The 24,757-nt window shown below is 35.1% G+C and overlaps 1 protein-coding gene across 1 annotated transcript; it reads right to left on the bottom strand.

Annotated features, from left to right (window-relative positions):
- Positions 1-570: 570 nt before the first annotated feature.
- On the bottom strand, positions 571-24,536 carry FGF7 (fibroblast growth factor 7). The gene is made up of 3 exons (XM_062501454.1): positions 24,251-24,536; positions 1,155-1,258; positions 571-765 (listed from the first exon to the last, which is right to left on the bottom strand). The coding sequence occupies exons 1-3, from the start codon at positions 24,534-24,536 to the stop codon at positions 571-573; spliced, it is 585 nt and encodes a 194-aa protein (XP_062357438.1).
- Positions 24,537-24,757: the final 221 nt, after the last annotated feature.

Below are 24,757 nucleotides of genomic sequence, written 5' to 3'. Positions count from 1 at the left end.
TTCCAAACGACCTCTCTTATCTGAATACAACAATAAACATTTACAAGATTATATTTTTTTTGCTCATATAGTTTATGTATAGGATATCAGTTTCTTGGGGGAAGTATTTAAAATACTGCTCAGCCTCCACATTTTCTACTGACTTGATAATCTGACAACTCATTCCAGCAGCCTTAAAGTCTGACATATTTTACACAACATTATCATCTGCTTATTATTATTATAGCAGCCATATTTAAGAAGCAGATAGTTTTTTAAATAAAATATTATCAGATAATCAAGTAATGACTTATTCTTCAGGGTAAATTAATTTAAGAAACTACCCAGTTACAATGACTAAGATAATGATTGTACAGCTCTTTAGAATTTTTTACAACTTTTAGTTAGTAAATCTGGTTTTGTGTATATTTTCAAATCTTTTTCATGTAGTCTCTTAAAAATAAACATAAATGCGCAAGTCCAGCTTGTTCAGTTTCTCAGTAGTATTCCAGCCTCTCTTGGTATCTTGTCAAACAGTCTTCTTAAAATTAATCTTCCTGCTGGAACTAGTTCTTTATAGATCATTTGTTATTAGGATATTGCCAGAGGAAGAAAGTGGGATGCTCTGTGTTCTTTCTTTGTTTTTTTACCTTTCATTGGAACCCCTTTGTGGTTTAGTGTAACAAACATCTCCTTTCCTTTGTGTGTCCATTTTGCAGAAGCGTATGTATTGTAATGGTTTTCTTCAATCAGTTCAATGAAGTTGCAGTCCTCGTTGCATACTTTCTGTTGAGAGTCAATAATAAAATATGGTAAGGCAAGTACAAGTGTCTTTGTAAATACTTAGATTAGGGAAGATGGGAGAAGAATAAGCATTATAGACCCTGCATATTAGGAATATTTTAATAAATAAATTCAACCTCTGAAATCTCAGTATTGAATATTTTAGCTTTCTATATTCCCCCTTAATAGGCCACATTTTTAAGAAGTATATAAGACCTAATAATTGAATTTATTAATGGACATAAAAGTGTGATATGGGGTTCATGGGAGAAGTCCAGAATACATTTTACTTACTTAGGAATCTGTTTTATAAAAAAACCATAAAAATACTACATCTCAAAATACCTCTAAGATTGCAGGGATGTACACGTAAGAGAATTTTGTGTCCATACCTTTCCATAGAGCCGTCCTGACTTGTTCATTGCCAGAAAATATTCACTTTCCACTCCTTTGATTGCCACTATTCCAACTGCCACTGTTCGGATTTCTAGAATACCTGCAAAGGTACATAGTAAGGGCTGTAAAATGGTTGGTTGGTCTCCAGTTAACTTAGCATGTTTAGTTGAACTAATATTCTGTAATATTTCTATATTCATTGAACATCTGCAGCAATCGTTCTTGGAATACAGAAAATTTTGCGTATTCATGTGAAAAAAGGGCTGGGCTTTAAAAATTCCCTCTGTGTGATCATGTCTGCATAGATCCACTTTAAAATTGTATGGTGGTAATTTTTAAGTATATACTGAAGTTGTTATGCCAATATAAGTAATTTTTCTATTTTCAGAGATTCAGTGTAGATTGGAATTTATCAGGATCAGGGTTTCATTTGGAATATGTAGTTACCCATCAAGGTTCACAGAATTTGTGTAAAGCCTTTATTTTGAAGTCTTGTGTAGCAGTATCATCTCCTTGAAAGAGTGTAAACCTTAGAACTTGCGAGTGATAGAAAACAGACCACAGTGTCTTAAATAAGATAAAGTATTTGTTTGACCTTTGTGTGCTTTTGTTACTGATTGCAGCTGTAAAGATACATGTATTTGAAAATCATTACAGGCTGCCCTGAGAGTTTATTTATTCAAAACCAGAAAACATTTAGTGTTGTTTTCTATAAACTGCTTTATTTTAATCTCATTCAATACTTTCTGTAGTCACTGTGATACATTTAAGTTACCTGCAACATTAAAAAATAGTTTTTGGTTAATATTTAAAAGTAATTGAAGACAGGGGGATGATGCAAGTTATTAAGGAACATTAGGTTGTTTTCAAACTTAAATGTTGTCTTAAGCAATAGGTTAGAGTTATACATCTGAGTTTGAGCTATATCTTTCAATATTGAGTCACTGACAGAACTCTGCCATAGCAACTGCACTGTGACTCCTCCAAAATGGGCTCTTTCACAAGCAGCCAACTCGAGGCAAATTGCAAGAGCTAAGCATGGGGGACACAAGTGAGGGAGGTGGGAGAGAGGCATGTGTTAGATTATCACCTGAATTTCCTCTTTAACAAAATGTTTCCTTTTTTTCCCTTTCAAGTTGATGTTGACTTTTCACAGCCACAGTTAGTTAGTTTTTAAGAAAGGCATTAAATGTCTTCAGTATTTCTCCTTCCCTATACATTTTTATATCCTCTTGTCCTTTGCTTTCCTTTGTGTTCTGTTTTGCTTTTCTCCTTGATATTATTGATGGATCAGTCCTAGAACATATGGGTATTTTTTTCTTCCTATTTTCTTTAGCAGATCAGTTCCCTGCTCTCATGGTGTGTGCCTGCTGGGCATTCAGCTCAGAGCATTTATACTTCTGTACTCCACTATAATGGTAAGCCAACTTTTTTTTAAGTAAAGCTTTTAGAATTCTTTGACAAGTTCCACTCTGCTGCAGGCCTAGCAATACTTCTAACAAAGGGCAATTTGTAACCGAAACTTACAAAAATTATATTATCATTTAAATTTCACTTTAGAAAAACCACAGTGAGGCTAAAAACCAGATGAACATCTGCATTTAGCCTAACAAAGAACATAACAGTGGAAGGGATCTCTGGGTCATCAAGTCCAGTGCTCTGCTCGCCTGGGAATTGCATCAGATAATTCTCTTTTCATAAACTTTGCCAATACTAAATTGGAGTTGTTATTTCTTTGCCCCCAGTGTTTCTGCCGAAGGCTGTTCCAGAATTTGATTTATTTTAATGGCTAGAGACTTCGTAGTAATTTGCAATCTGCATTTCTTCAATGACAGCTTATATCCATTTGTTCTTTTGCCTCTGCTGGCCATTAACTTGGGAGTTTTTTTTTTTTTAAATCTATGTTTGAGTTTTCTATTTATACTGAATTTTTAAAAATGAAAGATTTTAATTTACTTTGTAAAACAAGTCATGCTAATAGGAATTAAGATTTTCTTGAATAAGCTGATGTTGACAAAGTTACACTAGTAAGAAATCCTACTGCTTTAAAAAAGGAAACCCAAAAAAGGTTTTGTTCAAAGCAATATTATTAATGTTACAATTTTTACATTATTTTTTTAGTTTTTTCTTTTTTCCTGAAGTAGATTGTGACTTGCTTGTTGGAGTTACTTTATTTTGGTTTTGAGTACTTTGTTTTTCTACTTAAAATATCTTTCCTTGTCTTAAATGAGAAGGTCTATTCTTACATGGTTCCTAAGTAAAGGTGTTTAATCCTTCCAATATCTATTCATGACAAGAAAAAAAATCACCAAGCTAGTATGGGAAAGAGAAAATTCTTACACAGAGATTGTTTCATTGAAATACTCTTTTCATACTCTAATGACTAAAATTACTTTAAAGGCATGCTTAAATTAATAAGATATTGATGAGGAGAAATTCAGAAGGCCAAGCTTCAACAAGGTCTTAAATATCCCCGAGTTCAAAATTAAAATGTAAACTGTGTTCTTCAGTTGCTCTGTCTCAAGCAACCCCAGAAAATTTCAGAGGAGGTTTAAGAGAAGACTTGAATATCCCACAAAGTAACTGGGAAAGAAAAATAAAACAACTTAGAGATAAGCATCCAAAATTGAAAACAACTGTACTTTCTGTAAAATCATAATGAAATTCCAAACAATTTTATATGGTTGTATGATCAGTGTATCAAATGTCGCTTAAAATTCCTGTAGTGAATGAAGTTTTCTACAGAGCTGGAATTCCTCTGGTGTATGTAAAAGACACTCAGCGGAGATGGGCTATAGTTTGTCTTTGGAAAAGAAGGCTATGGATGGTGGCAGCAGTCTTTGGAACCAGTTGGTGCCAGTTAAATAACACACAGTTGATATCCAGTAGGAAAAGAAAAAGTAAAAAGAAACAAAACAAACCCTCAGGCTAACACAACAGTTTCAGTGGGTGAAATATCAGCTTTTGGAGAAAATGTATGTCATAAATGAGGTGAGTTTCCTGGCATTCTGGTCCAGAATGACAGCTGCTCAGTACTTTACAAGCAGACACTTTTATATCTAGATTTATTCCACAACCGTAGCCTGAAAGGCAGGACATTACCTCAGGCTGGAAATTTATCCAGAAAAGTGGGCATTTAATTAGATCACTGATATAAAATTGAGCATTGTCACATGAGATGATTCTTTCCTGGCAAGTAGTATTTGTTGATTTTATCACCTGAAATTTAGTGTTTTTTCTGATTCAATTAATATTTTCAAATCAACATTTTCATCTTCTTTTTATTTGTTAGACTCCTTTTTCCTTTTACAACACATTGGTGTTGTGTTTGTTAAAACAAATATCTGCTTTTAATGCTACCCAGTCTGTTTGCAGACTATATTAATTTCTATCAGGATGCAGGCATAGTTGAATAGGCAGTGTCTTTGTGTTTGCCCATTATATCCTTTGATAACAATATCTTGTCTATAACAAAGTAGCAAGAGCCTCGTGATTTAGCAGGGGCATTTCTCTTTACTCCTTTGTCAGCTGAGAGGCTCAAGGAGCAGTTGCAGCTCTGGCTCCTGGAGCTGTAAGGAACCCAGTAAGTGCTGATCATGCCTGAAGGTCCCATGGGCAGGGATAACCTGGCAGGGGACTTTTGGAAGAGGAGGGGCAGCAGAGACACAGAGGGAGGTCTCTTTTCACGTTCTAGGGAACTGCCCCAGTGTGGCAGGATTGTTCAGGAAGATTCTGTGAAGCTCATTTTGTGTTCAGTCCCTCATCAGCTGGCTCTGTTTCCAGATGTTTCGTATGTTGCAGGTGTCTCCTCAGTGTCTCTCACATAAGGTTTTTGGTCGCTGCTCCTCAGTTTGCCAGAGTCACGGTGTCTGTAGACATTCATTCAAAGAGATATTTTGACATCTGTTATATTTTTCAGAAAGCTGACAGCAATTTCATCCCGGTACTTTTCTATTCTGCTGGGTACATGTGTTGTGAAAACACCTATGATATGTACAATACTTTATTTATTGTGGCTCTCTATGCAGTGAAGTTGAAAAAAAGCAGTCTGTTGCTGATTTTTAGGGGTAGGGAGATTGGCACTGACAGTTCAGCACTTGTGAGGAATGTGTTTGTGAAACACTCTTTCCTCAGCAGAATTGTCTTTAAAAATAAAGTATGTGAAATCTTAAATAGGGACAGAGGGGCAGAAAATACTTGGATGGAAAATGAGTCAAAACAAAATGTAACTTCTAAATATTGCTAACTTGTGTTTCTCATTAATTGAATTTGGAGCACATATTTATGAATTCGAATGACCTTTGCAAATGGTTTAAGGCCAAGGAGAATGTTCTCTTTGCGTAGAGAACTCACTGTTTAATGATATGTAATGTAAATTGTTCTTTTGTTCTGGCATTTAATGAGTTAATGTTTATGCCTCTTAAAGCCAGAAAATGTTAATCATGGTGGTCAATCTTGGAAAACTTTCATGATGTTATTGGTATGTGTGTGCATTTAGTAAGCCACCATAGTAAATATGTTCATTAGCTGGTGTATTACACTTAAATGGTTTTCCAGAAGAGTCTTATCAGTGAAATGAATACTTCTATTAGATAGTTTTGAAAGTTATTTTTTTCAGGAAATATTCTTTTGTTGTTGTTGTTATTTTACACAGTGTCTATATTGTAAAGTATTTGTGAAGTTTAAGTAATTTTGAGTCTTAATTTTCTTAAATGGATGCATCTTGAAGTTAATTTTCAGGTAAAAAAATTTGTGTGCTCATTCTCTCTCAAATATAAAAACTAACAGTAGAAAAAAAATTGCTGCAAATAAAGGTATTGCTTTAAGGTATTTTGTAATATGGCTTAAGTTTTACCTTTCCCTATTATTAAGTTAAGTAGAATTTGCATCTGTACTGAGTACTTTCCCTAGCAAGAGAATGAAGGAATGTCCTAGATGGTACCTCACAGAACTCCTGTTCATAAGCTTTTTACATAGAAATAAGTGTACAGGTTTATGTTATAATGCCTTTCAAAGCAGGAGGTTTCTCCACTCCAGGAGTATTCTGTCAGTGTATATGATTTTAACGAACCATTAATTAACAGAAAACAACTTGATACATACATTCACTATCACGTTCTTCTGTCTCTTCCTTGTGATACTCAGAATTCTGATTTATGTCATAAACACATATATGTTGTTATTTACAACGTAGAAGGTTAAAAAGTTCTTCAGGGAGGTGCTTTTTGCTGTATCTGTGCATGCATTTGCTGAGCATGTACTGACTCTCTGAAGCACTTTAAATATGAATATGGCTGTAAAAATGATCTGCTCAGACATAATGGATCTGTCAAGGATTTTCAGGAGAACAGTTGAAGCTACTGCTTCAGTGAGGTGCCAGACATCTGGATATCATGGAGAAATACTCAAAGCACTCAAAACTCCTGGGTTTGTCCCGTGTGTAATTTCCAAGCAGGAGAATTTGTAGTTGTCTGAGGAAATGTGATTAATGATAGAGAGGTATTCCTTGAGGACTTGCTGCAGCACATTGTTCAGCATCCTTCAGCAGCAGAATTAGCTTCCAAGATTTAGTCCATGTATAGAACATTTGATTAAGCATAAGAGGCTGATGTTTAATTACACTTTTGCAATTAATTTGGCACAAAAACAGGAGGCATACTGTATTAAGATCACCTAATTGCTAAACAGAAATCCGTCAAAGTATTTTTGTACTCTATTAGATTTTTGTTTTAAATTTTCTTTATCTGGCATTACCTTATCCATAAATTTCTCCACTGTTTTCCAGTCATACAAACTAATTGAGACATGCATTGCTAGATGCAACAACTTTATGATAAACCATTGTCCTTGTGATACTCAACAGCTGACAGATAAGTTGGTTAAGGAACATGAGCCATGTCAAGGTTTATGAAAGAAACTGCTAACTTGGTAACTCTGTGAAAACAATATAAAAAAGGCAAGGTAAGAACCAAACATAAGAAGGAAGATACAACAGGGAATTAAAATGATTGTTTAGAAATGCTGTTATTTTACTTACAAGATCTGTAAGTAAATGGGTACTTGCACTTGTGGGTGATTACCTTTATGACAAAAAAGGAAGGATAAGCCAACTTTTAAGTCTGAATTGTTCAAAGTATTTACAGAGTTTCTTATGCATCATCAAATGTATTATCTGCCCTTCCAACCATGTATGGCTGATACTACAGTGTGAAGAGTGTGGTCTGAACTTTCCAACTGATGTTTGGAAATGCACCTTCCTTTTTACTTTAAACTTAACACATTTGTTCTGAAGTGGGAAATATTAAAAGCCATAATACCTATTTTTAGTAATTTTTCAAAGTGAATAAATGTAATGCAGTGCTCATCAGTTTACAACTCTCTGTAAAGTTTACCTCCCCTAATTACTGTAGTGAGAATTTCACTGCCGCTATTACAGTTGTTAATTGCTAAAGAGAAATACCTTAACATCTTCAAATATTTTTCCTTATTGTACAACCTATTTTGCCTCAGTTTTGTATTTACTCCCTGTTAATTTTGGTGAGTTAGGAGATCGTTTTTTTATAGATCAAATGCTTCATTCTTCGTTGAAAACGGTGGCATAATAAGAATTGGTGTACAATGTTCTGACTCTTAAGTTGCTGCCTTCTGTGCATGTCTCTTTTGAACATTAGCTACTCAGACCACTCTATTTCCAACATTTCTCTTGATTTGATCTTCAGAACCAAAGGGTGTGACATTTTTCACTAAAGTAGATTGCAAAATTATGGAGATTTTCAATCTAGAGGTGTGACTTGAGAATAGCAGTACATAGTAACAACTGAATAACATGCTGCCCCAGGCAGTCCTTCTCTTGGGAATGTCTCATTAAACTTATTAGAAGCTTTAACTTCACTGATCTCCACTGCTTTATATAAATATTTTCTTGATCAGCCTCTTAGACAGCATGTAGTCATTTCTCATTTTTGCAGGAAACTACATTTCCCTCCAATAAAAAATGCCCTGAAGCTAAACATATGGTTATAATGAAGAATAATATTATTTTTTAGAATTAATACTGTCATGTAAAATCCAAGTCTTAATCCTCAGTCTGAAAAAGTGCTCTCTTATTATTGCATTAATAATTTACTGATATGAAAAATGGAAGAAAAGAGTGGAATGACTGTTTACAAAATGTAATTATTTCCAAGCAGTAATAAAATTAATGATTTAATAGTTTAGAGCTGAACTTGTACAACAAATGCTTTCCCTACAGCTCAGATGAAGGCTATTTCTAGTATTTAAATAATTTCTGCCAATTTTTCTAGAATAAATTATGTTTTCAAGCTCTGCAGACTTTCAGAATGTAGCCTCAAAATACCGAAAGTGAAGGTAAAATGTTGCTTATTAACCTTTTCACAGCAAAACAAGATGTATTCAACTAGTTGTGCAAAACTTCCCAAATTCAGTTTCAGTGTCTAGAGTTATTTTGATTATCTGAACTTGGAAAATTCCACATAAGACCACAGCCTCCCATTTTTCAAATTCTTCCATAATGCAAATAGATTACTTTGTGTTTTAAAAAAAAAATGTTACTATGCTATTTTGTGTTTTCAGCTGGTAATGAGCTGTGTTTGCTACTTTCCCCTTTTCTGAGTTAGTGATCATAGTTGACATAAAATTTGTCATGTCATTTCTATGGACGATTTTTTCTTCTGTTTTTTTACTAAGGAAAAAAGGAGTGCATGTTAACATGCCTATTCCATGAACAAGTATTTCATTCTCTGCATTGTGTTCTAAGGAACATTAAATCCAGGTGCATGTCTGTATATCACCTGTATGAACTGGCTGCAGGCAGTTGCAAAATCAGCCTAAATATAACGTGGCAAGGGGTGCTGGATTTATTCAGCTAAATGGGGCAAAAATAAATCCACCATGGAATCTGCTCTTTTTATATGAAATATTCCCTGAGTTCAAGGCCTTGCTGTTTTGTTCTGTGTATTGTCCCATCTCCAGCTGTTCCTGTGGCAGTTTTTCTGGTTCCTGAACCAGAGGAAGAGCAGGGCCATGTTCTGGGAACAATCCGAATCTAAGAACTGCCTTCCTGTGCTTTTTGAGGGTAACTTAAAACTGTCCTTGAGACCAGTCAGTAAAAGCAAATATTAAATGCCTATAGATAGATCACAATGACATTCTGCGATGTATTCTCAGTTGAAATATATAGTAAAACACACTGTAATGGTGAAAATGGTCCCAGAAGTAGCTAATAACCAAAATTATTTTAAATAAGTAAAATTCAGAAAGTGGTTGCATAAGAAAGAAGGTGGCTGCAGTATTCCATAGCTTGAGGATATCCTGAGCACCCTACGGCATAGAAGCAAATATTTTTAAATGGTTTGAAATTTTAGACAGTAAAATTTTGTTTCACATAGTTAAGACCTCATTTCAGTCGTAAACACTGCAATCCCTACTGAAGAGAGACAACTTCTCCCACTTTAAATAGTTATGTAAAATGTAGGGCAAGCACTACCCAACTGAATAGATTTTAGTTCCATTTCTAGATCAGATCTGTTATTTTGTGCAGGAACCGCTGAAGTTGGGTATCAAAATATATAAATTACAGTGTCTAGAAGAACATGAGCAGGCACTACGTAATTCCTTCCAAGGTACAAAATGCAAGAAGCTGCTAAGAAAATCCTACTAACCCCTTGCTGCCTCACAGAGTGGGAATTGATAGAAACCAGCTGGCTCACTCCTGCCTTCGAAACACTACTGGACATATATTTGAGAGGCCATTTGAGAGGCCTCTAAAATTGTTCTGGTTTGCTGCTGACAAATAATTTAGATTTAGTTGAACTTTCAAAATCGTTGTAAGACCAGAGACTAAATTATAAACTAATAGGAGAAAATTAAAACCCCCTCAAAGTCAAAACCAATCTAATAATCTAATTCAATTCTGATAAATAAATTAGGATTTTGTAGAAGATGTGAAAATGTTTCTCCTGTCTTGCTCAGTCTATGGATCAAAATGTGTGTCAATTATCCTACCATTGTTTTTTTTCCAAATAGCTTAGGTAATTCCTTGTCTTAATTTAATTAATTAATAATTAAATAATTAATAATTAATTCCTTGTCTTAACCCTGAAAATAGAAACCAGAGCTCTAAAAGTCACATTCCAGTGTGTTGTGATAGTATGGAATGGTGTTATATTTTGAAAAGAAGTTATCAGTCATAGCTAATGTAAAAAAAGAATGGAATAAGTAATAAGTATTGAACAATTAATGGAGTATAGGATTAGCCAAATTATGTGATATTTCTTTATATGTTTTAATTAACACATTTTTAATATATTTTTGGTTATACCCAATCCAGTTTCCCATTGATTTTATTCTAATTTTTATATCTCCATGTGTGAATCAGCACAGTTATATTTATTTTAATTAAATTATCACTTTATATTATCTAAAGATATATAGAGGGAACATAAAAAAGGGCAACTATGAAGTTAGAAAGCTGCCTTGTTTTCTTGCCCATTCTTCCTTTGCGTTATTACCAAGAACGCCACATAAAGTAGTCTCTCAGTTAACCAGAGGAGAGTATGTAAAATATGGAAACCACTTCACTTTCTTTACCTTTACCTTACCTTTACCTTTCCATTTAACTAAGGAAAGTTTCTTGTGGCCCTGAGCTGCCTGAGGCAGGATGTGAGCTCTTGCCTGTACCTGTGAACTGCTGTACTTCATTTTCTCAGCTCTCAAAGTGCATGGGTACTGCTGTATCACTATACAGTGACTGTTTGTAATAAAGGTATCTGTGACCAGTCTGTTAAAGGATTTAATAACTTAGATTCAGATCCATTCTGGCATCCATATTGCTATATTGGTAGAATTCCAAATTTCCATCTCTGACAATAATCAACCAACCTGTTTGATGGACAACAGTGCAGTGCATTGGCATAAGTGTAAAGACATACTTTTCTCTTGACCTTGAAACAAATGGCAGATTTCATACCATTCAAGCATTAGAGAACAGCTTCAGTCAGGGGCCTTTGAGAATGTTCCACTTTTCAATTTCTTCTGCTACAGTTTGTTCTTATATGTAGTGGTGTCATGAAATTTTGATGAGCTCCATAGAAATACTACATAAGCAACCTGTAGCAGAATATATGGATCTCTTTAAAATCTGGGAAACAGCTGGTCTGTGAGCAGTAGATATTTGAAAACATGCATTTCAGTAATGGGCTTGAATAAGGACCTTGTTCAAGCAGGGAAGAATGAAATGTTCATTTTAAGGAAACAGTATAATGAGATTTCCTCCATAGGTTTACAAGGTTAGACGGCTCAGGTAATGGTTGGTGGGTTTCAATATAAGAATCTGGACTGGGTAGCTGATGCTGCATTTGCAAATAAAGGGTTTGCAGCTCTAACATTTTTATTTTGTGGTGGATTTGTATTAAGCTTGAATAATTATGTGATTGGCAGACTCAGTTTGACAGCCTTTTTTGAGTCTGCATTGTATTTATGATCATTTCCACTCCTTATGGTGCTGTTCTCTCCTAGTGTTTGCAACATAAAAGAATAGTGACTCCATAACACTGAACTTAGCAGGAAATTTTTGAACTGTCTTGCAGAGTGTACAGTTAAAAGAGCACAGGGCTTGGCTGTGCCTGTAATGTTATGTTCTAAAATATATAAAGAAAACCTGTTCTTAGTAAAGGATTTGCTATGCTTTTTGCTCTGACTGAAACAATTATGGCTATTCTATGCACTTAAAGTGGTAAAGAAACCTTTTCTTTCTTTTCATAAAATATCTGTGACTTCAGCTGTATTGCAACAAAGAGCTGGGGAAACACTACCCAAGTTTACTGAGATGATTATTTTTCACCACACAAAATGAAACAAAGTTATTCTGCCGTTCTTAACTTCATCTTTTTGTGCCACTTTAATTCCCCCATGAGTACCACTATATTATGGATTCATATGTAAATGCAAATGTTCTGTGATAGGAAAAATCTTAGAAAACAAGATTCTACTTCTACTATTGAATATATATTCACTAGAAATAAATTTATAATAAATGCTATCAGTTTTTAGTCAGTGTAGAAATGTGAATCTGTGGTTTTAATATAGGTCAGAAAAACCTAGAATAAACTTTCAGTTATATCTTTCATATATAAATATAAATATAAATATAAATATAAATATAAATATAAATATGCACATATATTTGAAAAGGGTTAGCTAACTATTTTTCATGTTGAGTGTCCTAAATTGGGTACATTTGGGTACTGTGCTTTTCAGACCATATCTTAAGTATAATAAATAGTGATAGCAGCATTATTCTTACATAGATATTGGTAAGATAGAGAAGTCATTCTCACTTGAAAGTCAGGAAGAGATTGTTAGTGGAACAGGAATTTAATTTTTCTTTATGCCCAGTATTTATTACCAATGTTATGAAATGGTATCTTAAAGTAAAAGCACATGGATTTGCAGAAGCAATAGTTATTATTTGCTGTATTTTAAAATAAACTCCTCAGTCATGGATAGGCATCAGTAACAAAACTTTTACTGATTTCAGTAGAGCCAGACTTTTACAAATGGCATGTATTTGTCTCTTTCCTAATATGGGTCTTTCAACTCTTGAGCAAACTTTTCCTAATGAATCACAGGGTAAGATAGCTTTTCCACTAGTCAGTAACTTAACTCCTCCACAGCTGTGCAATATTCTTTACTTTCAACAGCAGCTATTTAGACCGTCAGTGATAGTTTTCCGTAGTTCATCCCTAAGTCAGTATGAATAGAAAAGGCATATTTTTTACTTTTTGTTGGAAAAGAGCTAATGCTGTACTCCTTGGCAATTACTTTCTCACGTTGATTACATCTCTGCGTTGTTGAGAATTGATTTCAATCAAATACCATGCACACAGAGAGGGACTTGTTTTTTTCACATAGAAATCGATGTTAATGAAACAAATATGGCATGGTCTGACAGGGCTCAAATCCGACTTTTTGTACAGTACCACCTGTGATGTAGATTGCAGCACATGTGATTACAAGAGATGATGTACATAGAATTCTTTAGGAATCCACTGACAGAGGTTAGTTTGGGGTGCAGCTGCCAGATAGCTCTTAAGAGGCAAACACAGAAAGGAACCAGCCTGCTGTGGTGGGTCTGGTGTCAGAAAGTAAACTCGGGAAACGAGCACTATAACAAACAGTTCTCCTTGCTGAGCTCAGTTCAGCTGAAAACACCCAGAACTGCATTGTTGAAGTATGAATTAGACAATATAATAAATTGTGATCCAAAATCTTCAATATTTATAGTGCTGTATACTGACAGAATGATTCTTCATTTTCCTACATCACCTTAAAAGAGGTGATCACCTACATTCTAATTGTGGAATCCGGGTAGTCTACTGGGGAAATAATTTACACAAAACTAATATTTATTCAATTTTCTTATAGATGAATAAGGGTACCCTAAACAAAGTTATATCACAGAAAACCATTAACAGTGATGTGAAGAGGAAGAAAGGGAAAAAAGATTTTCCTAATGGCAGTCTTGATTTTAATTGAGCCCTAGCAGGAGTAAAATGTCTTTATCATATGTACGCAAGATTATCACTTCCAAGTGCTTAGGACAAAGTCAGAAAACATGGGTTCTGTTATTCTTGTCTCACGCACTGGCATAACAGTGGCAACTTGCACATTTTTGTAGATACCACCTAAAGTGATGTAGAAATGTAAGCACCATATAAATACTGTGGGGTTTAGGCTTAAGTATTGCCCTTTTTAAAGGTAGCTTGAAGTGTCCCTTGAGTAATTGTCAGCCCTTTTAAAGAACTTTGTCTGGGTTGTCTACAGATCCCATGTGAAAAGGACAGTGTACAGATACCTGCATGTGTTTACTGAATATTTTGTTATCTAAGAAGAAAAAGACTTGTTTTGACAAACATAGAAGTGTATTCCATTTCAAATGTTGAACAATTCTGAATAATTCTCCAATAATTTCTCACCATAGTTATAATAAATATATCTTCTATGACTAGGTAATTTGCTGTTTAAATTATATAGCCATTGTTACTCATCAGTTTCTCTTAAATAATCTGTCTGGATCAGAGTTAGGCTGTTCATTACTGAATTGAATTTGGGGGTTTGCCTTATATGTTATGAATAATTTGAAAATTCTGCTTTTGTTCAAATGATAGTTTAATGGTTTTGGTATAGACTGGTTTTGCTTCCAGTGTTCCCTCTGGATGATAGTGCCATTTCAGAAGTTTTCCTTAGAATGTGTCCTAGAATAATATGACTAAATTAGAGGAATTCAAATTCAAAACATTGGATTACTTAGCTAAAAAATCAACAGAGCATGATTTCTGCGAAATATGTGGTAATAGTTTCCTAGAAAGATGTGGTAATTTTTTCTTCTTTAGTTTAGTTGCATGATGATTATCTTCAGTAATATAGGATGAATTTCCCAAGTCACATAAGGGTGCAATCAGAAAAGAAGGCATGCTAAGCAATTTTAGTTTGATATTTGGTAAAGGAGGCTGAGTGGCAGTTTGCTAACATAAACATTCTGATTGAAATTGGTGTATAATAATCTAAAAGCCTGGTTTTATTAGTAACTGTGTTGTTTTTATTGTTCAACTGAAAAGGCATTTAAAGGGATGAGTATAAGTGGCCTAGGACTCTTGCCATTTACTTTATAATTTGAGCAGGCTACTAAGGCTACTCTTAAAATTGATGTAACGTTCGATTTACTTTGAACTAATAAATATCCACTACAAGACCAACACAAATTCACCCAAATATGTGGTGTTGCACTCCTTGTAAGGTAGGAGAACGTGCCAGACTGCCTTTCAGAGCCTTAACAAGAAAACTTTCCTGGCTGCTGAAGGAGACGCTCAGAGAGAATGGCTCAGCTCTGTGAAACAGTGCCAGTACTGATGGGGTGGCAGGTTGCAAAACAGAGCAAGAGACTCAAAGCACCTTGGTATCTGATTCTGTACTAATGAGAGGAAGGAGGGCAGCACCAGGCCCTTGTCGTTGGCCAGCAATTAGGGGTGGAGAATTCCTTACTGGAAGAGGCTCTCCATCTGTTTTCTGCTGGAGTTTTCTCCACAGTTCTTATGTTGTCCCTTACCTGGTGTGGTAGGTAGTATTTTTTTTCCTGATAGGATGAATTGTCTTTTTGGAATCAGAATTGGGGAATAAAGAAGTTTCTTTTTTTTTTTTTCTTTTTTTTTTTTCTGACTTGTGTATGCAGTGTTTTAGTGCTCTAAAGAACTTGTTTGCCTTGGGAATTATGTACCTCTTTATTTAGTTTTGGTTTTTAGTCTTTGCTGGAAATACTGAGCAGAATCTCCATGCTCAGTAAATAATGTAATAAGTTTGGAACTTGGAAGAAGAATGGAACTTACTTAAGTAGGAAGAGTGGCTTTTTGTCACCATTAGTTTGAAAGTACTTGTATACAATTTCACTTTTTATTCGTAGCAATGTTTGTAGGCAGAGGGCTGTGTGAGTTCTGTCACACTTGAGGTTCAGATGTGGTCAGACATGTGCTTAGTACATGGCAGAGAACTCTTTTTGTGCTGTGTTCTAGCACGGTATTGCTAAGATGGTGCTGAACTAATGCAGGCACTACTGCCGTGTGTGGAACTCAGCTGGGATGAATATCACTTTGAGTGCAGATATTTGGCCCTGTCCTTATGTAAAGGTAGTATTACAATTTTTTGCTGTAGCGTCGGGAAGCGATAAGGCTGTGATGACTTCAGGACTTCTCAGGTGCAGTTTTCCTACAAGCAAACCTAAAGGGCTGCTGCCAAGGGACATCTTGTGCTGGCCTTTCCCACCGCTCTTGTTGTAAGGCAGCTCTATCAAGCAAGTTTCATTATTTGAATCACTCTGTGCTGGATTTATATAGTTAGTTCCTTAAATCCTTGTCAAGTGTCCCCAATAAGCACTCAAAACCCGCTTGGATTTCTGTGTATCATCTTGCACATTATGTGCAGTCCCCAGGCTGCCTGGGCTATTCCAAAGGAAATAAATTAGCACGGTGGAGTTAAAGTTGCTTTGAAAGCTGGTGAAAGTTGCAGTTTCCTATTGTGTTGGTACTGACTGCACTCTCCAGGATTCAGTTATCCTTTCTGGTTTACTTCAGAGTTTCTGTCAGGGAGTACAACTCTTGTTTTCACAAGGAGCTACACAAACAGTTTGCTGCCTTGTTCCCTTGCCTAGATGAACATTTTCTCCCAATTCCATCTGCTTAGTAACTGGCTAGAGAGCCTGAACATTGCCACCCTTAGAGATCATGTAGATCACTCAAAGGGCAAGTCTATCCTCACCATATAATGTTGTGAATGTTTACACAAGAAGCCAGCAAGCTCTTGCAGTGAGCATTTCCACACACCTGGCATGTAAAACTCCACATCTGCCACTGCATTCCAGCTGTGCACACAAACAGCCACTGACCAACAGCACCAGTTCACCTGAGCAGCTCAGGGACTTCAGTACAGATTCACATACAAGCTCTTCCAAATTTGATGTTGGTTATGGTTATTTTTTTCCCTCTAGTATTTTTCACCTCTAGATAATATATATGTTCATCTAAAAGAATTTCTGTGTTTAACAGTCATAAAGTTTTTTGTTTGTTTGTTTTTTGCTGTAAAAATTTCCTTTTGATTGAAATATCAAATCCCACATGACATTTAAAGGTCATAATAAAACATATAAAATTAGCACAGGTTATTAAGGAAAATTTGTTTTTTGTAACACTTGGGGCTATTTTTTCTTTGAAAAAAATACAAAACTTTTTGAATACATTGCCTTCTAGTTAGACAAATACTAAAATTCCAAGGTATCAAAATAGCCAAGGACAAGTCTGATCACCTTCTTTTTATAGACTATAGCACCTCCCAGTGTCTGTTGACACATTTAAAAGGAAGCAAGCTAGCTTACCAAAAATGGAACTACTAATGCTAGGAAGCACCCTAAAAAGAAAAAAGCCTCCCCAAGTCATGGGGATATTAAAAAAGTGACATTATTGAAAAGATGGAGATGAATGTTGTGTGTTGAACTGTGTTGAAGTCACTGTGGTTATTAATGCCATGGAATGGCCATGTTTGCTGTTTTCATTTATAATTTTGAGTTGATCTGTCCATGCTCTGACTGGGCTTAATTTTGAAAAACTGGACACAGAAGGAAGATTTCAGTGTTTTGAACAGAGTATCTAGACCCTTTAATAACTTCATCCTGGTTTTGTTCTTTGTTTTAAAAGCTAAATAATAGTCAAAAGAGCCTATTGATTTCATTGGTATTTTTATTGCTTCTTTGGTGTGTTTTCATGAAATTGTGGGCCACATCTTGAATATCCACTTCTAACTTTTCAACGCCAATTGTTATAAAGACTTTTTTCCATTTGTATAAATGATGTCATGTGTTATGAAAGTTTTAAAGTGTGACAATTCAGTGCTATGATTGTTGACCTCTGTTATGTTACTGGCATAAAAGTTTTCACTATTAACTTTTTTATTAATAATGTTTCTAAATTGCATACACCAGAAGGCCAACTCGATCCTTCTTTCATATCCAGAATTAAAAATAATGTCAAAGGTCATAAGAGACAATTGAAATGCAGTTGCCAAATATAGTCATAGACAGTCAATTATGCAATGAAAGCAGTGTGCCACCCATGAAGAGGAACAGCCTACATTATCATAGATTTAATCTGTTTTGATGAGAAATGTGTTCCAAAATATACTGCTAGTTGATAGGTCTTGTAGTGTGGAACAGTGTAATTATATGCTTTAGGATGTCTTGGTCTTCCTAAGCTTTAAGGAAGATGGAGAGGAAAGCAAACACTGTTCTGTATTCCAGCATCCTAGAAATCTGAACCAATCACTTTCAGATACTCAAACAATACAGAAAGTTGGAAGCTGTTAAGGGAAATATCTGGATTTAGGCTTTGTTTTGCAAGACTGACTGTATAAGGAATAGAATTTTATACCAAATTCTATTTGCCTGTATGGAAATTGCTTCTTTAAGATTCTTCTGAGCTCTGTGTTTTTCTGTCTAGCCACTGACTTCAGGACTTCTAGTTCATTTTCTATTAGTCAATTAATGTTCTATTATCAAATTATTTAATATTTATAGTATTATCACACAATTCTTTGGAAATTTTTTCACTAACACTTTTTTAAAAGCTCTTTACAGAGAGGTGAATAATTCTTTTTCATAGAGTCACAGAGAGTTTGAAGAATTTTCCCAAAGTCTGTAAGCAAATTGCTTAGAAGTTTGGATTAGCCTCAAGTCTCTTGAGTCTCAGGTCAGGGCCACTTCAGCACATTTTCTTCATGATGGAGCAAAAATATACTTAATGATACAACACTGAATTTTTTGAAGATTCAGAAATTGTAAACAATGTTGGGGAGGGGGGCAAGCTGTGGAGGAAAAGGAGCTGCAATTTATCTTTATATATATCCTGTAACTACTTCTGCAGTCGGCTGCTAAATTTGATTGATCATTCTATAAAAATGCTCTGCTTCTCATTTCTGATAAATTACAGTATTGAGAGATTCAGAAAAACTGCCCAGTCACAGCTGAATTACAAGGGTGTATCAAGGTTTAAGGAATCAGTAAGTTCAGTGTGTATAGACTCAGATTTTTTCACTGCTCAGACTGGTGTTAGCTCAGTTTTGAAGCTCCCCCATGCAGGCATAGCCCTGCTGGTGTATGTTAACTTGTGGAGCTGCTGCCTGGGCCTGAGCCCAGAGGTTTGAGTTTCCCCCCACAGAGCTTATGCAATCATTTTTGTTCATGAGAGTGAGAAGAAAGTGAGTGTAAACTGCTACTGTCTGGCTTTACACATTTTTCAGCTGGCAAATGCCTAAGAATATTAAGAATAGACAAGGTGATGAAGATTCAGGAGGTAAATTCAGAAGTTGTAAACAGTTTTAATTGTGTTCTGTGGCACCCCTCTTACACTATGCCAGTTGAGCAGTGATCTGGATGTTGATATGTGAGACTGAAGAATCTTGCTGCAATCGTTCAGGGCTTCACACCCCGCTTTCTTCTCACCTCCCCAAAGGCTACACTCACCAAAAAAAGTCAATAGAAGCTGTAAGACAGGTACAACTCAGCTGCTTGCATTATCTGCATCTTCGCTAAACCCATTTTCATCAGCGCTTGAGGGTGAAAACCTGAGATTTGTGATAAGGTGTAGGCTGAGGGTTAGGAATGGATCTCTGCTGGCTTTTACTTGAGGGTACCCCCAGTGCCAGATAAAGAACTGGAGAGGCAGCAGGGGAATCTGGTTAGGTTTGGAATTAGGTTTGATTAATTACTGTGGGAGAGAAAGTCATCCTTGCTGCTCTGGGCTAGGTTTTGAGAGGTTGTGCATATACTTCTATTTGAAGTAAATCTCTCTATTATAATTTAAAAGTTTAGCAGAGTACTAATGTGAAGCAAAACCACTTTCATGTTAGTGAAAGTTTGTCTTCTCCTGGCACCAAGGTGTTGGTTGAACCAACAACCTCTTGAAAAACCAAGAATTCAGTTGCACAGACAGACTTTCTGTTTATGTCTGGAACACGCATAATCCTTAACTGAATCTAGTCCATCAATACCTGCCTTGAAATACCTGATTTTCAGAAGCTGAATCTTCTTGGCTCTCTATGTAATTTAAGCAATAGAAATAAAATTTATACAGTAACACAGCATACATACATTTGTTTTATACTAAGGAGCATATATGAAATGCTAGTGGAAGTAATTCTGATTTCTAAACAAGTTGGAATATTTAACCATTAAGATGTGTATAAAGTGTATTTTTTCATTAGTTAGGGTTTACATTTGAGCAAAACTGAGTTGAAGTTCATTTGATATTGCTGAAATCTTGTCGGATTTTGCTCAAAATAGAAGTAGTTTTCCAAGATAAAATTGTAATCAAGATTTCAGCCATTTTGTATCAAGATCTCACTAGACTACTTTCTCTACTTCTTTTTTGGTTGGCTTTACCTTCTGAAAAAAAAAAAGAGGAAATAGGCACTTTCTGGGTTTAGAGCACACATGGAATATGATAGGATCAGACATCTTAGGATTCAGGTTCCAGGAAGGCTTTTTCTAGTAACTAAGAGACCCTTTGAAGTCTTTAAAATGAGATTCCAAAGGCAACAGAGCATGGAAAGTCCTAAAGCATCTTCTAGTCATAGTTAAAAATCCTCTTGGATAGAGTCAAAAACAAACTCTGATTTTTGCTACCTTTTTTCTGAATGAGGTCAACTAAATCAGGCAAAAGTCTGAAACACAAGCTGAAATGAAGGAAGGAATAAACAGTGCTAAGGAGTGATTTATTTTTTTTTCCTATCAAAGATTAAGAGTTAGCAAGTTGCCTTGTTATCACCAAGATTTGTTTAGTCAATCTCACATTTTACAATCATGAATTCAAAAAGGGTGTTTTATGTGTCCACTTAGATTCTTTTCCTTGAACAAGATGCAGAATTTATTTTTTTGTTTAAAAGGTTCAGGCTTTGGCAAGTTATATTAAGTTTTTGTCAAAGAGAATTTTTTTTTATGAATAATGACAGATTTTTCTGGGTGACCTAGCCTCTTGGCTGTTGCCTAATTCTTTCTTTAGTTTTTCAGTAGGTTACTCTCAGTTCTCACTCTGCCATTTAGTTTTCAGATTGAAAGCAAAGCTGTCAGGTGCAAAGTGATTTCCCCTGCTTAGAGGAGATTGCTGTCCTCTGATTTGATTAGTTCACTCTTGAGTTATCACCTTTATGTCCACCAGAAGGCTCTACTGCTTACTGAAATGTGCACAGAACCATATTCTTTGGGTACCTAACAAGGTCAGCACTGTTGTAAACAGGATTTGGCAACTTGCTTGCACTGGGACAGCACACACGTATTTTTTTAACTAAGCAATTCAGTTCTAATGTTTTTTTGTAGCAATTGAATGATAAATACAGATTATTTACAACTGGCGAGTGAGGATTTGGATCAGCATTTAGTTTTGTCATGAAATTTGAATCCACATGCATTTAATACAGTGGCTGTTCACTAAAAACTTTAGAAATTTTAAAACTTTCACTATTTGTACTGTTACTTTCATAGTATGTGTGTATATATAGTTTTATTCTGTAACTAGGGAAGTTTGAAATACAAAGACCCTATTTCCTCACCATCTTAGCATTCTTATAGTCCCAGTTGATAAGAGAACCTCTGTGAATTTTGGGCATTTACGAAAGTTGTGCTGAAGTTATCTTTCTACAGACATTTCTCAATGTGAAGATTGTTCTTCACAATATTCATGCTTCACACCTCATGGGCTGAGAAGAAGTAGTTCACTTGATCTACAAAACTGTCTGGGCAGCTTCCTTTATGAAGCTAAGTTATGATAGGTATTTTTTTTTTTTTCTTATTTTAGTAGCACAAGTTAGCAAATTCAAAAGGGAAAATAATTCCTTTTACTTATGTAAGTGGAAAATAAGGACAAAATAAGAAGAAACCTCTTGGAGCAACACTTTTCCGGTCCCTTGATTAGTTTGACTGCAGCAGTTCTGGCATTCCATCCTAAGAACCAGGTTTGATTTACCTTTTACTAACTTTCAGAACAGGAAACCGTGGAACAAGAATGTTTGAACACACATAAATACATCCTTTTCATCTGTATGGTTTTAAAATTATGCTTTTCAGAGAACCTGGATAAAAATAGCCTGTTTAAGCTTCTAATGTTAATTTTTTTTTCCTTAGTGTACTAGTCCAGGTAGGCATTACTTTTTCTGGGTTTTTTTGTTTGTTTTGCTTTTTGCCCCTCATATAATATTATTTTCTTTATGGTTACTGATTTTAGTAGAGAGCCATAAGCACATCTTCAGAAAGGCTGTTTACATCTTTTGCTGAACAGAGGGTTCCTATAATAGTGCTGCAGTACTAATTTCGTTAGTTTATCAGAAAATCCAGGTGATCGGTGTTTGCATTTTTCTAGTCCTCTTTGTCTATATTTGCCTATTGTACTTGTCCAACAAAAGTATTTGGGTGTTATTCCTTAATATACAATAGATAAATTAAAGTATTAGACTTAATATGGTGGGAACTTCCTATCTACTTCAGCCAATTTAAAGATGATTCATCGCAGTGCACATAAGTTACCAGATAACCATTACAATGTCATTTGGTTTTTCTCTTCATACTTGTTGCATTTACCAGGAAAAGGATTTGTTGGTTTGTTTTTTTTTTTTTTTTTCTTTTTTCTTTTTTTTTTTTCCCACTGCAATATAAATGTAAGGGTTTAGTGACTTGAGTTTTCCTTTCTGTAATTTGTAATAGTTACCATCACTAAATTATCATGAAGTGTTCAGACAACTGCAAGGGACTACATCGCTGGCACAGGAAGATGTGGTGTTCTCTAATGGGCTCACCACAGATTGTTTAAAGGTGTCACTAATGTGCTTAAGCAGATGGGATCCTTCAGAGAACTGAGAGCCTCTGCTTGAATTTGAAATAGTGCTAAATTGCTAACAAAGTTTTACTTAAGCATCATGGAATTAAAAAGCAACTCTGTACAATTAATTACTCAGCTCTAGATCCTGTCATAATATGCTTGTAAATAATAACAACAACAAAAGATTGGGTACTGTGACTATTCACTTATCTGCATTAATTCAGAAGAATCAGTTTCCACAGTCAGTAACATTTTTTCCAGTGATTTTTATGGGAACAACATTACACTTCAAAACTAGTCCTATGGATCTCTATTGTAGCAATGCCCTCCTGAAACTCAAAGGGAGTCTTCTTGAATATGGACCAAATAATTTAGTTGGCTGCTGGCCATGTGTTGTCTTTCAGAGGAATATGGTTATTCACTATTTAATAGTGTAGGAAGAAAGGAGACATATGGAAACAAATTTTAAAAGAAACAGTAACATTAGTCAATGCAGTTTTAGCCACACAAGTTGCCAAGCACTTAATGTAGTCATGAGTAAAGAAATAAATGATGGAGCCCACTAGCCAGGCGCGTAGCATGCAAAAGTGCTGCTCTGATAGAAAACAAGCACTCAGCTTCAGCTGAAGGCTGAAACCCACTAACAGTCCTTGAAGTTTGATTTATGGATTTCTTTGGCTGCTGCTGTTATAAAAAGCACGCTATTATATACAACAAATTAAAACTTTTTTTACACAGCATTCTTGGAAAACTATTTGTATTTTTATTTGTCTCTAAACACTAGACCAGCATGTCCCTGGCCTCTTTTCATTATAATTTTGTTTTGAAATGTGCAGTATAATCCTATGTATTTTCCTGTTGCATCTTAATAAAGTAATGTCTTTTCAAGCAGATGTCATGTTTCTCTAAATAAACAATATGTTTGTAACAATACAAAGGACAAAGTGGCAAAAATAGTGACTGTAAAAATTGATGTCTTCAAATATAAATCAAAGATTATATAGGTATTTGTGTGGAAAATACATATTTAGTACAACAATTCTTTTTCCAGTTCAGAATTTGTATTTGATACAGCATCATAAAATATTGTATGTTCATTCTCTCTAGATGAGTCATGGTTTTGGAAGAAAGGGGGGAGAGTAATTTTTCAGCATCATGATCTTTGTAATAATGAACTGCAGAAACTATAATAGATTTTGTTCCTGGCTTGGCAAACTATCTAAAAGATTTTGCAACAGAGTTTACATAATTCTTTCCATTGATCTTTCTAGTATTGCTATGTTTTAATTGTTAACTCAAACACACCAAACTTTTAGGTAGTTTGTGCTCTATATAAATGTGGTTTAATATTTCAGGAATATTTTATGGGACTTGGTGGTTATACACTTTCATACGTACAACCTTAGTTCACTTGTTAGAATAGACTCTCTGTTTGCTAATAGCTCCCAGCTGTAACTAAGACATTAGCAGATCTACAATGTAGTATTTAAAATGACGCATTTCAAAATCAATAGCAAATGTCCTGCTGTACGATTAATTAGAATACTTGTTTTACACAACGGTCAGTACATGATACAAAACTCTTTTGGAATTATTGTAAATGAAGAAATAGGAAAAAATTATGTGTAAATTTCTAAAACCTTAGGAAAAGCAAAAATATTACTTACTGTAGTTGTTGTTTGCTTCTCTTGTCCCTTTTACTTTGCCTCTCTTATCAATCCTCATATACCACTGAGTTCGACAGAAAAGTCTTCTCACTCTTACATCCCCCCCTTCCATATAATCATAGCTTCTGGTGTGTCGCTCAGGGCTGGAACAGTTCACATTTGTAGCCATTTGCTCTGGAGTCATGTCATTGCAAGCTAAAGATATAGTGCCCATTAGAAAGATAATGTAAAAGTATGATCTGTAGAGCAAAATTGGCAGGATCCATGTCAGTATCCATTTGTGCATTATAGTGCAGTGTTCTGGGTGTTCATGAACAACATAATGAAAATTAAATCTCAAGTAGACTGTTGCTCTTAGGTCACCGACCTGCCTTCTGTCTTTACGAGTTACAGATTCATTTAAGTGAGATTGCTCCCTCTTCTAGAATTCTGATCGTTATTCCTTAATAGTTAATGGCGAAATAGAAGAGCTTCTTAAATATCTCTTCAGTCAGAATATCCTTTAAA

This window comes from Cinclus cinclus, chromosome 13 (genome assembly GCF_963662255.1).
Source record: "Cinclus cinclus chromosome 13, bCinCin1.1, whole genome shotgun sequence".
Taxonomy (NCBI): Eukaryota; Metazoa; Chordata; class Aves; order Passeriformes; family Cinclidae; genus Cinclus; species Cinclus cinclus.
Note: the sequence above shows the minus strand (reverse complement) of the source record. Positions and strands in the feature narration are given on the sequence as shown.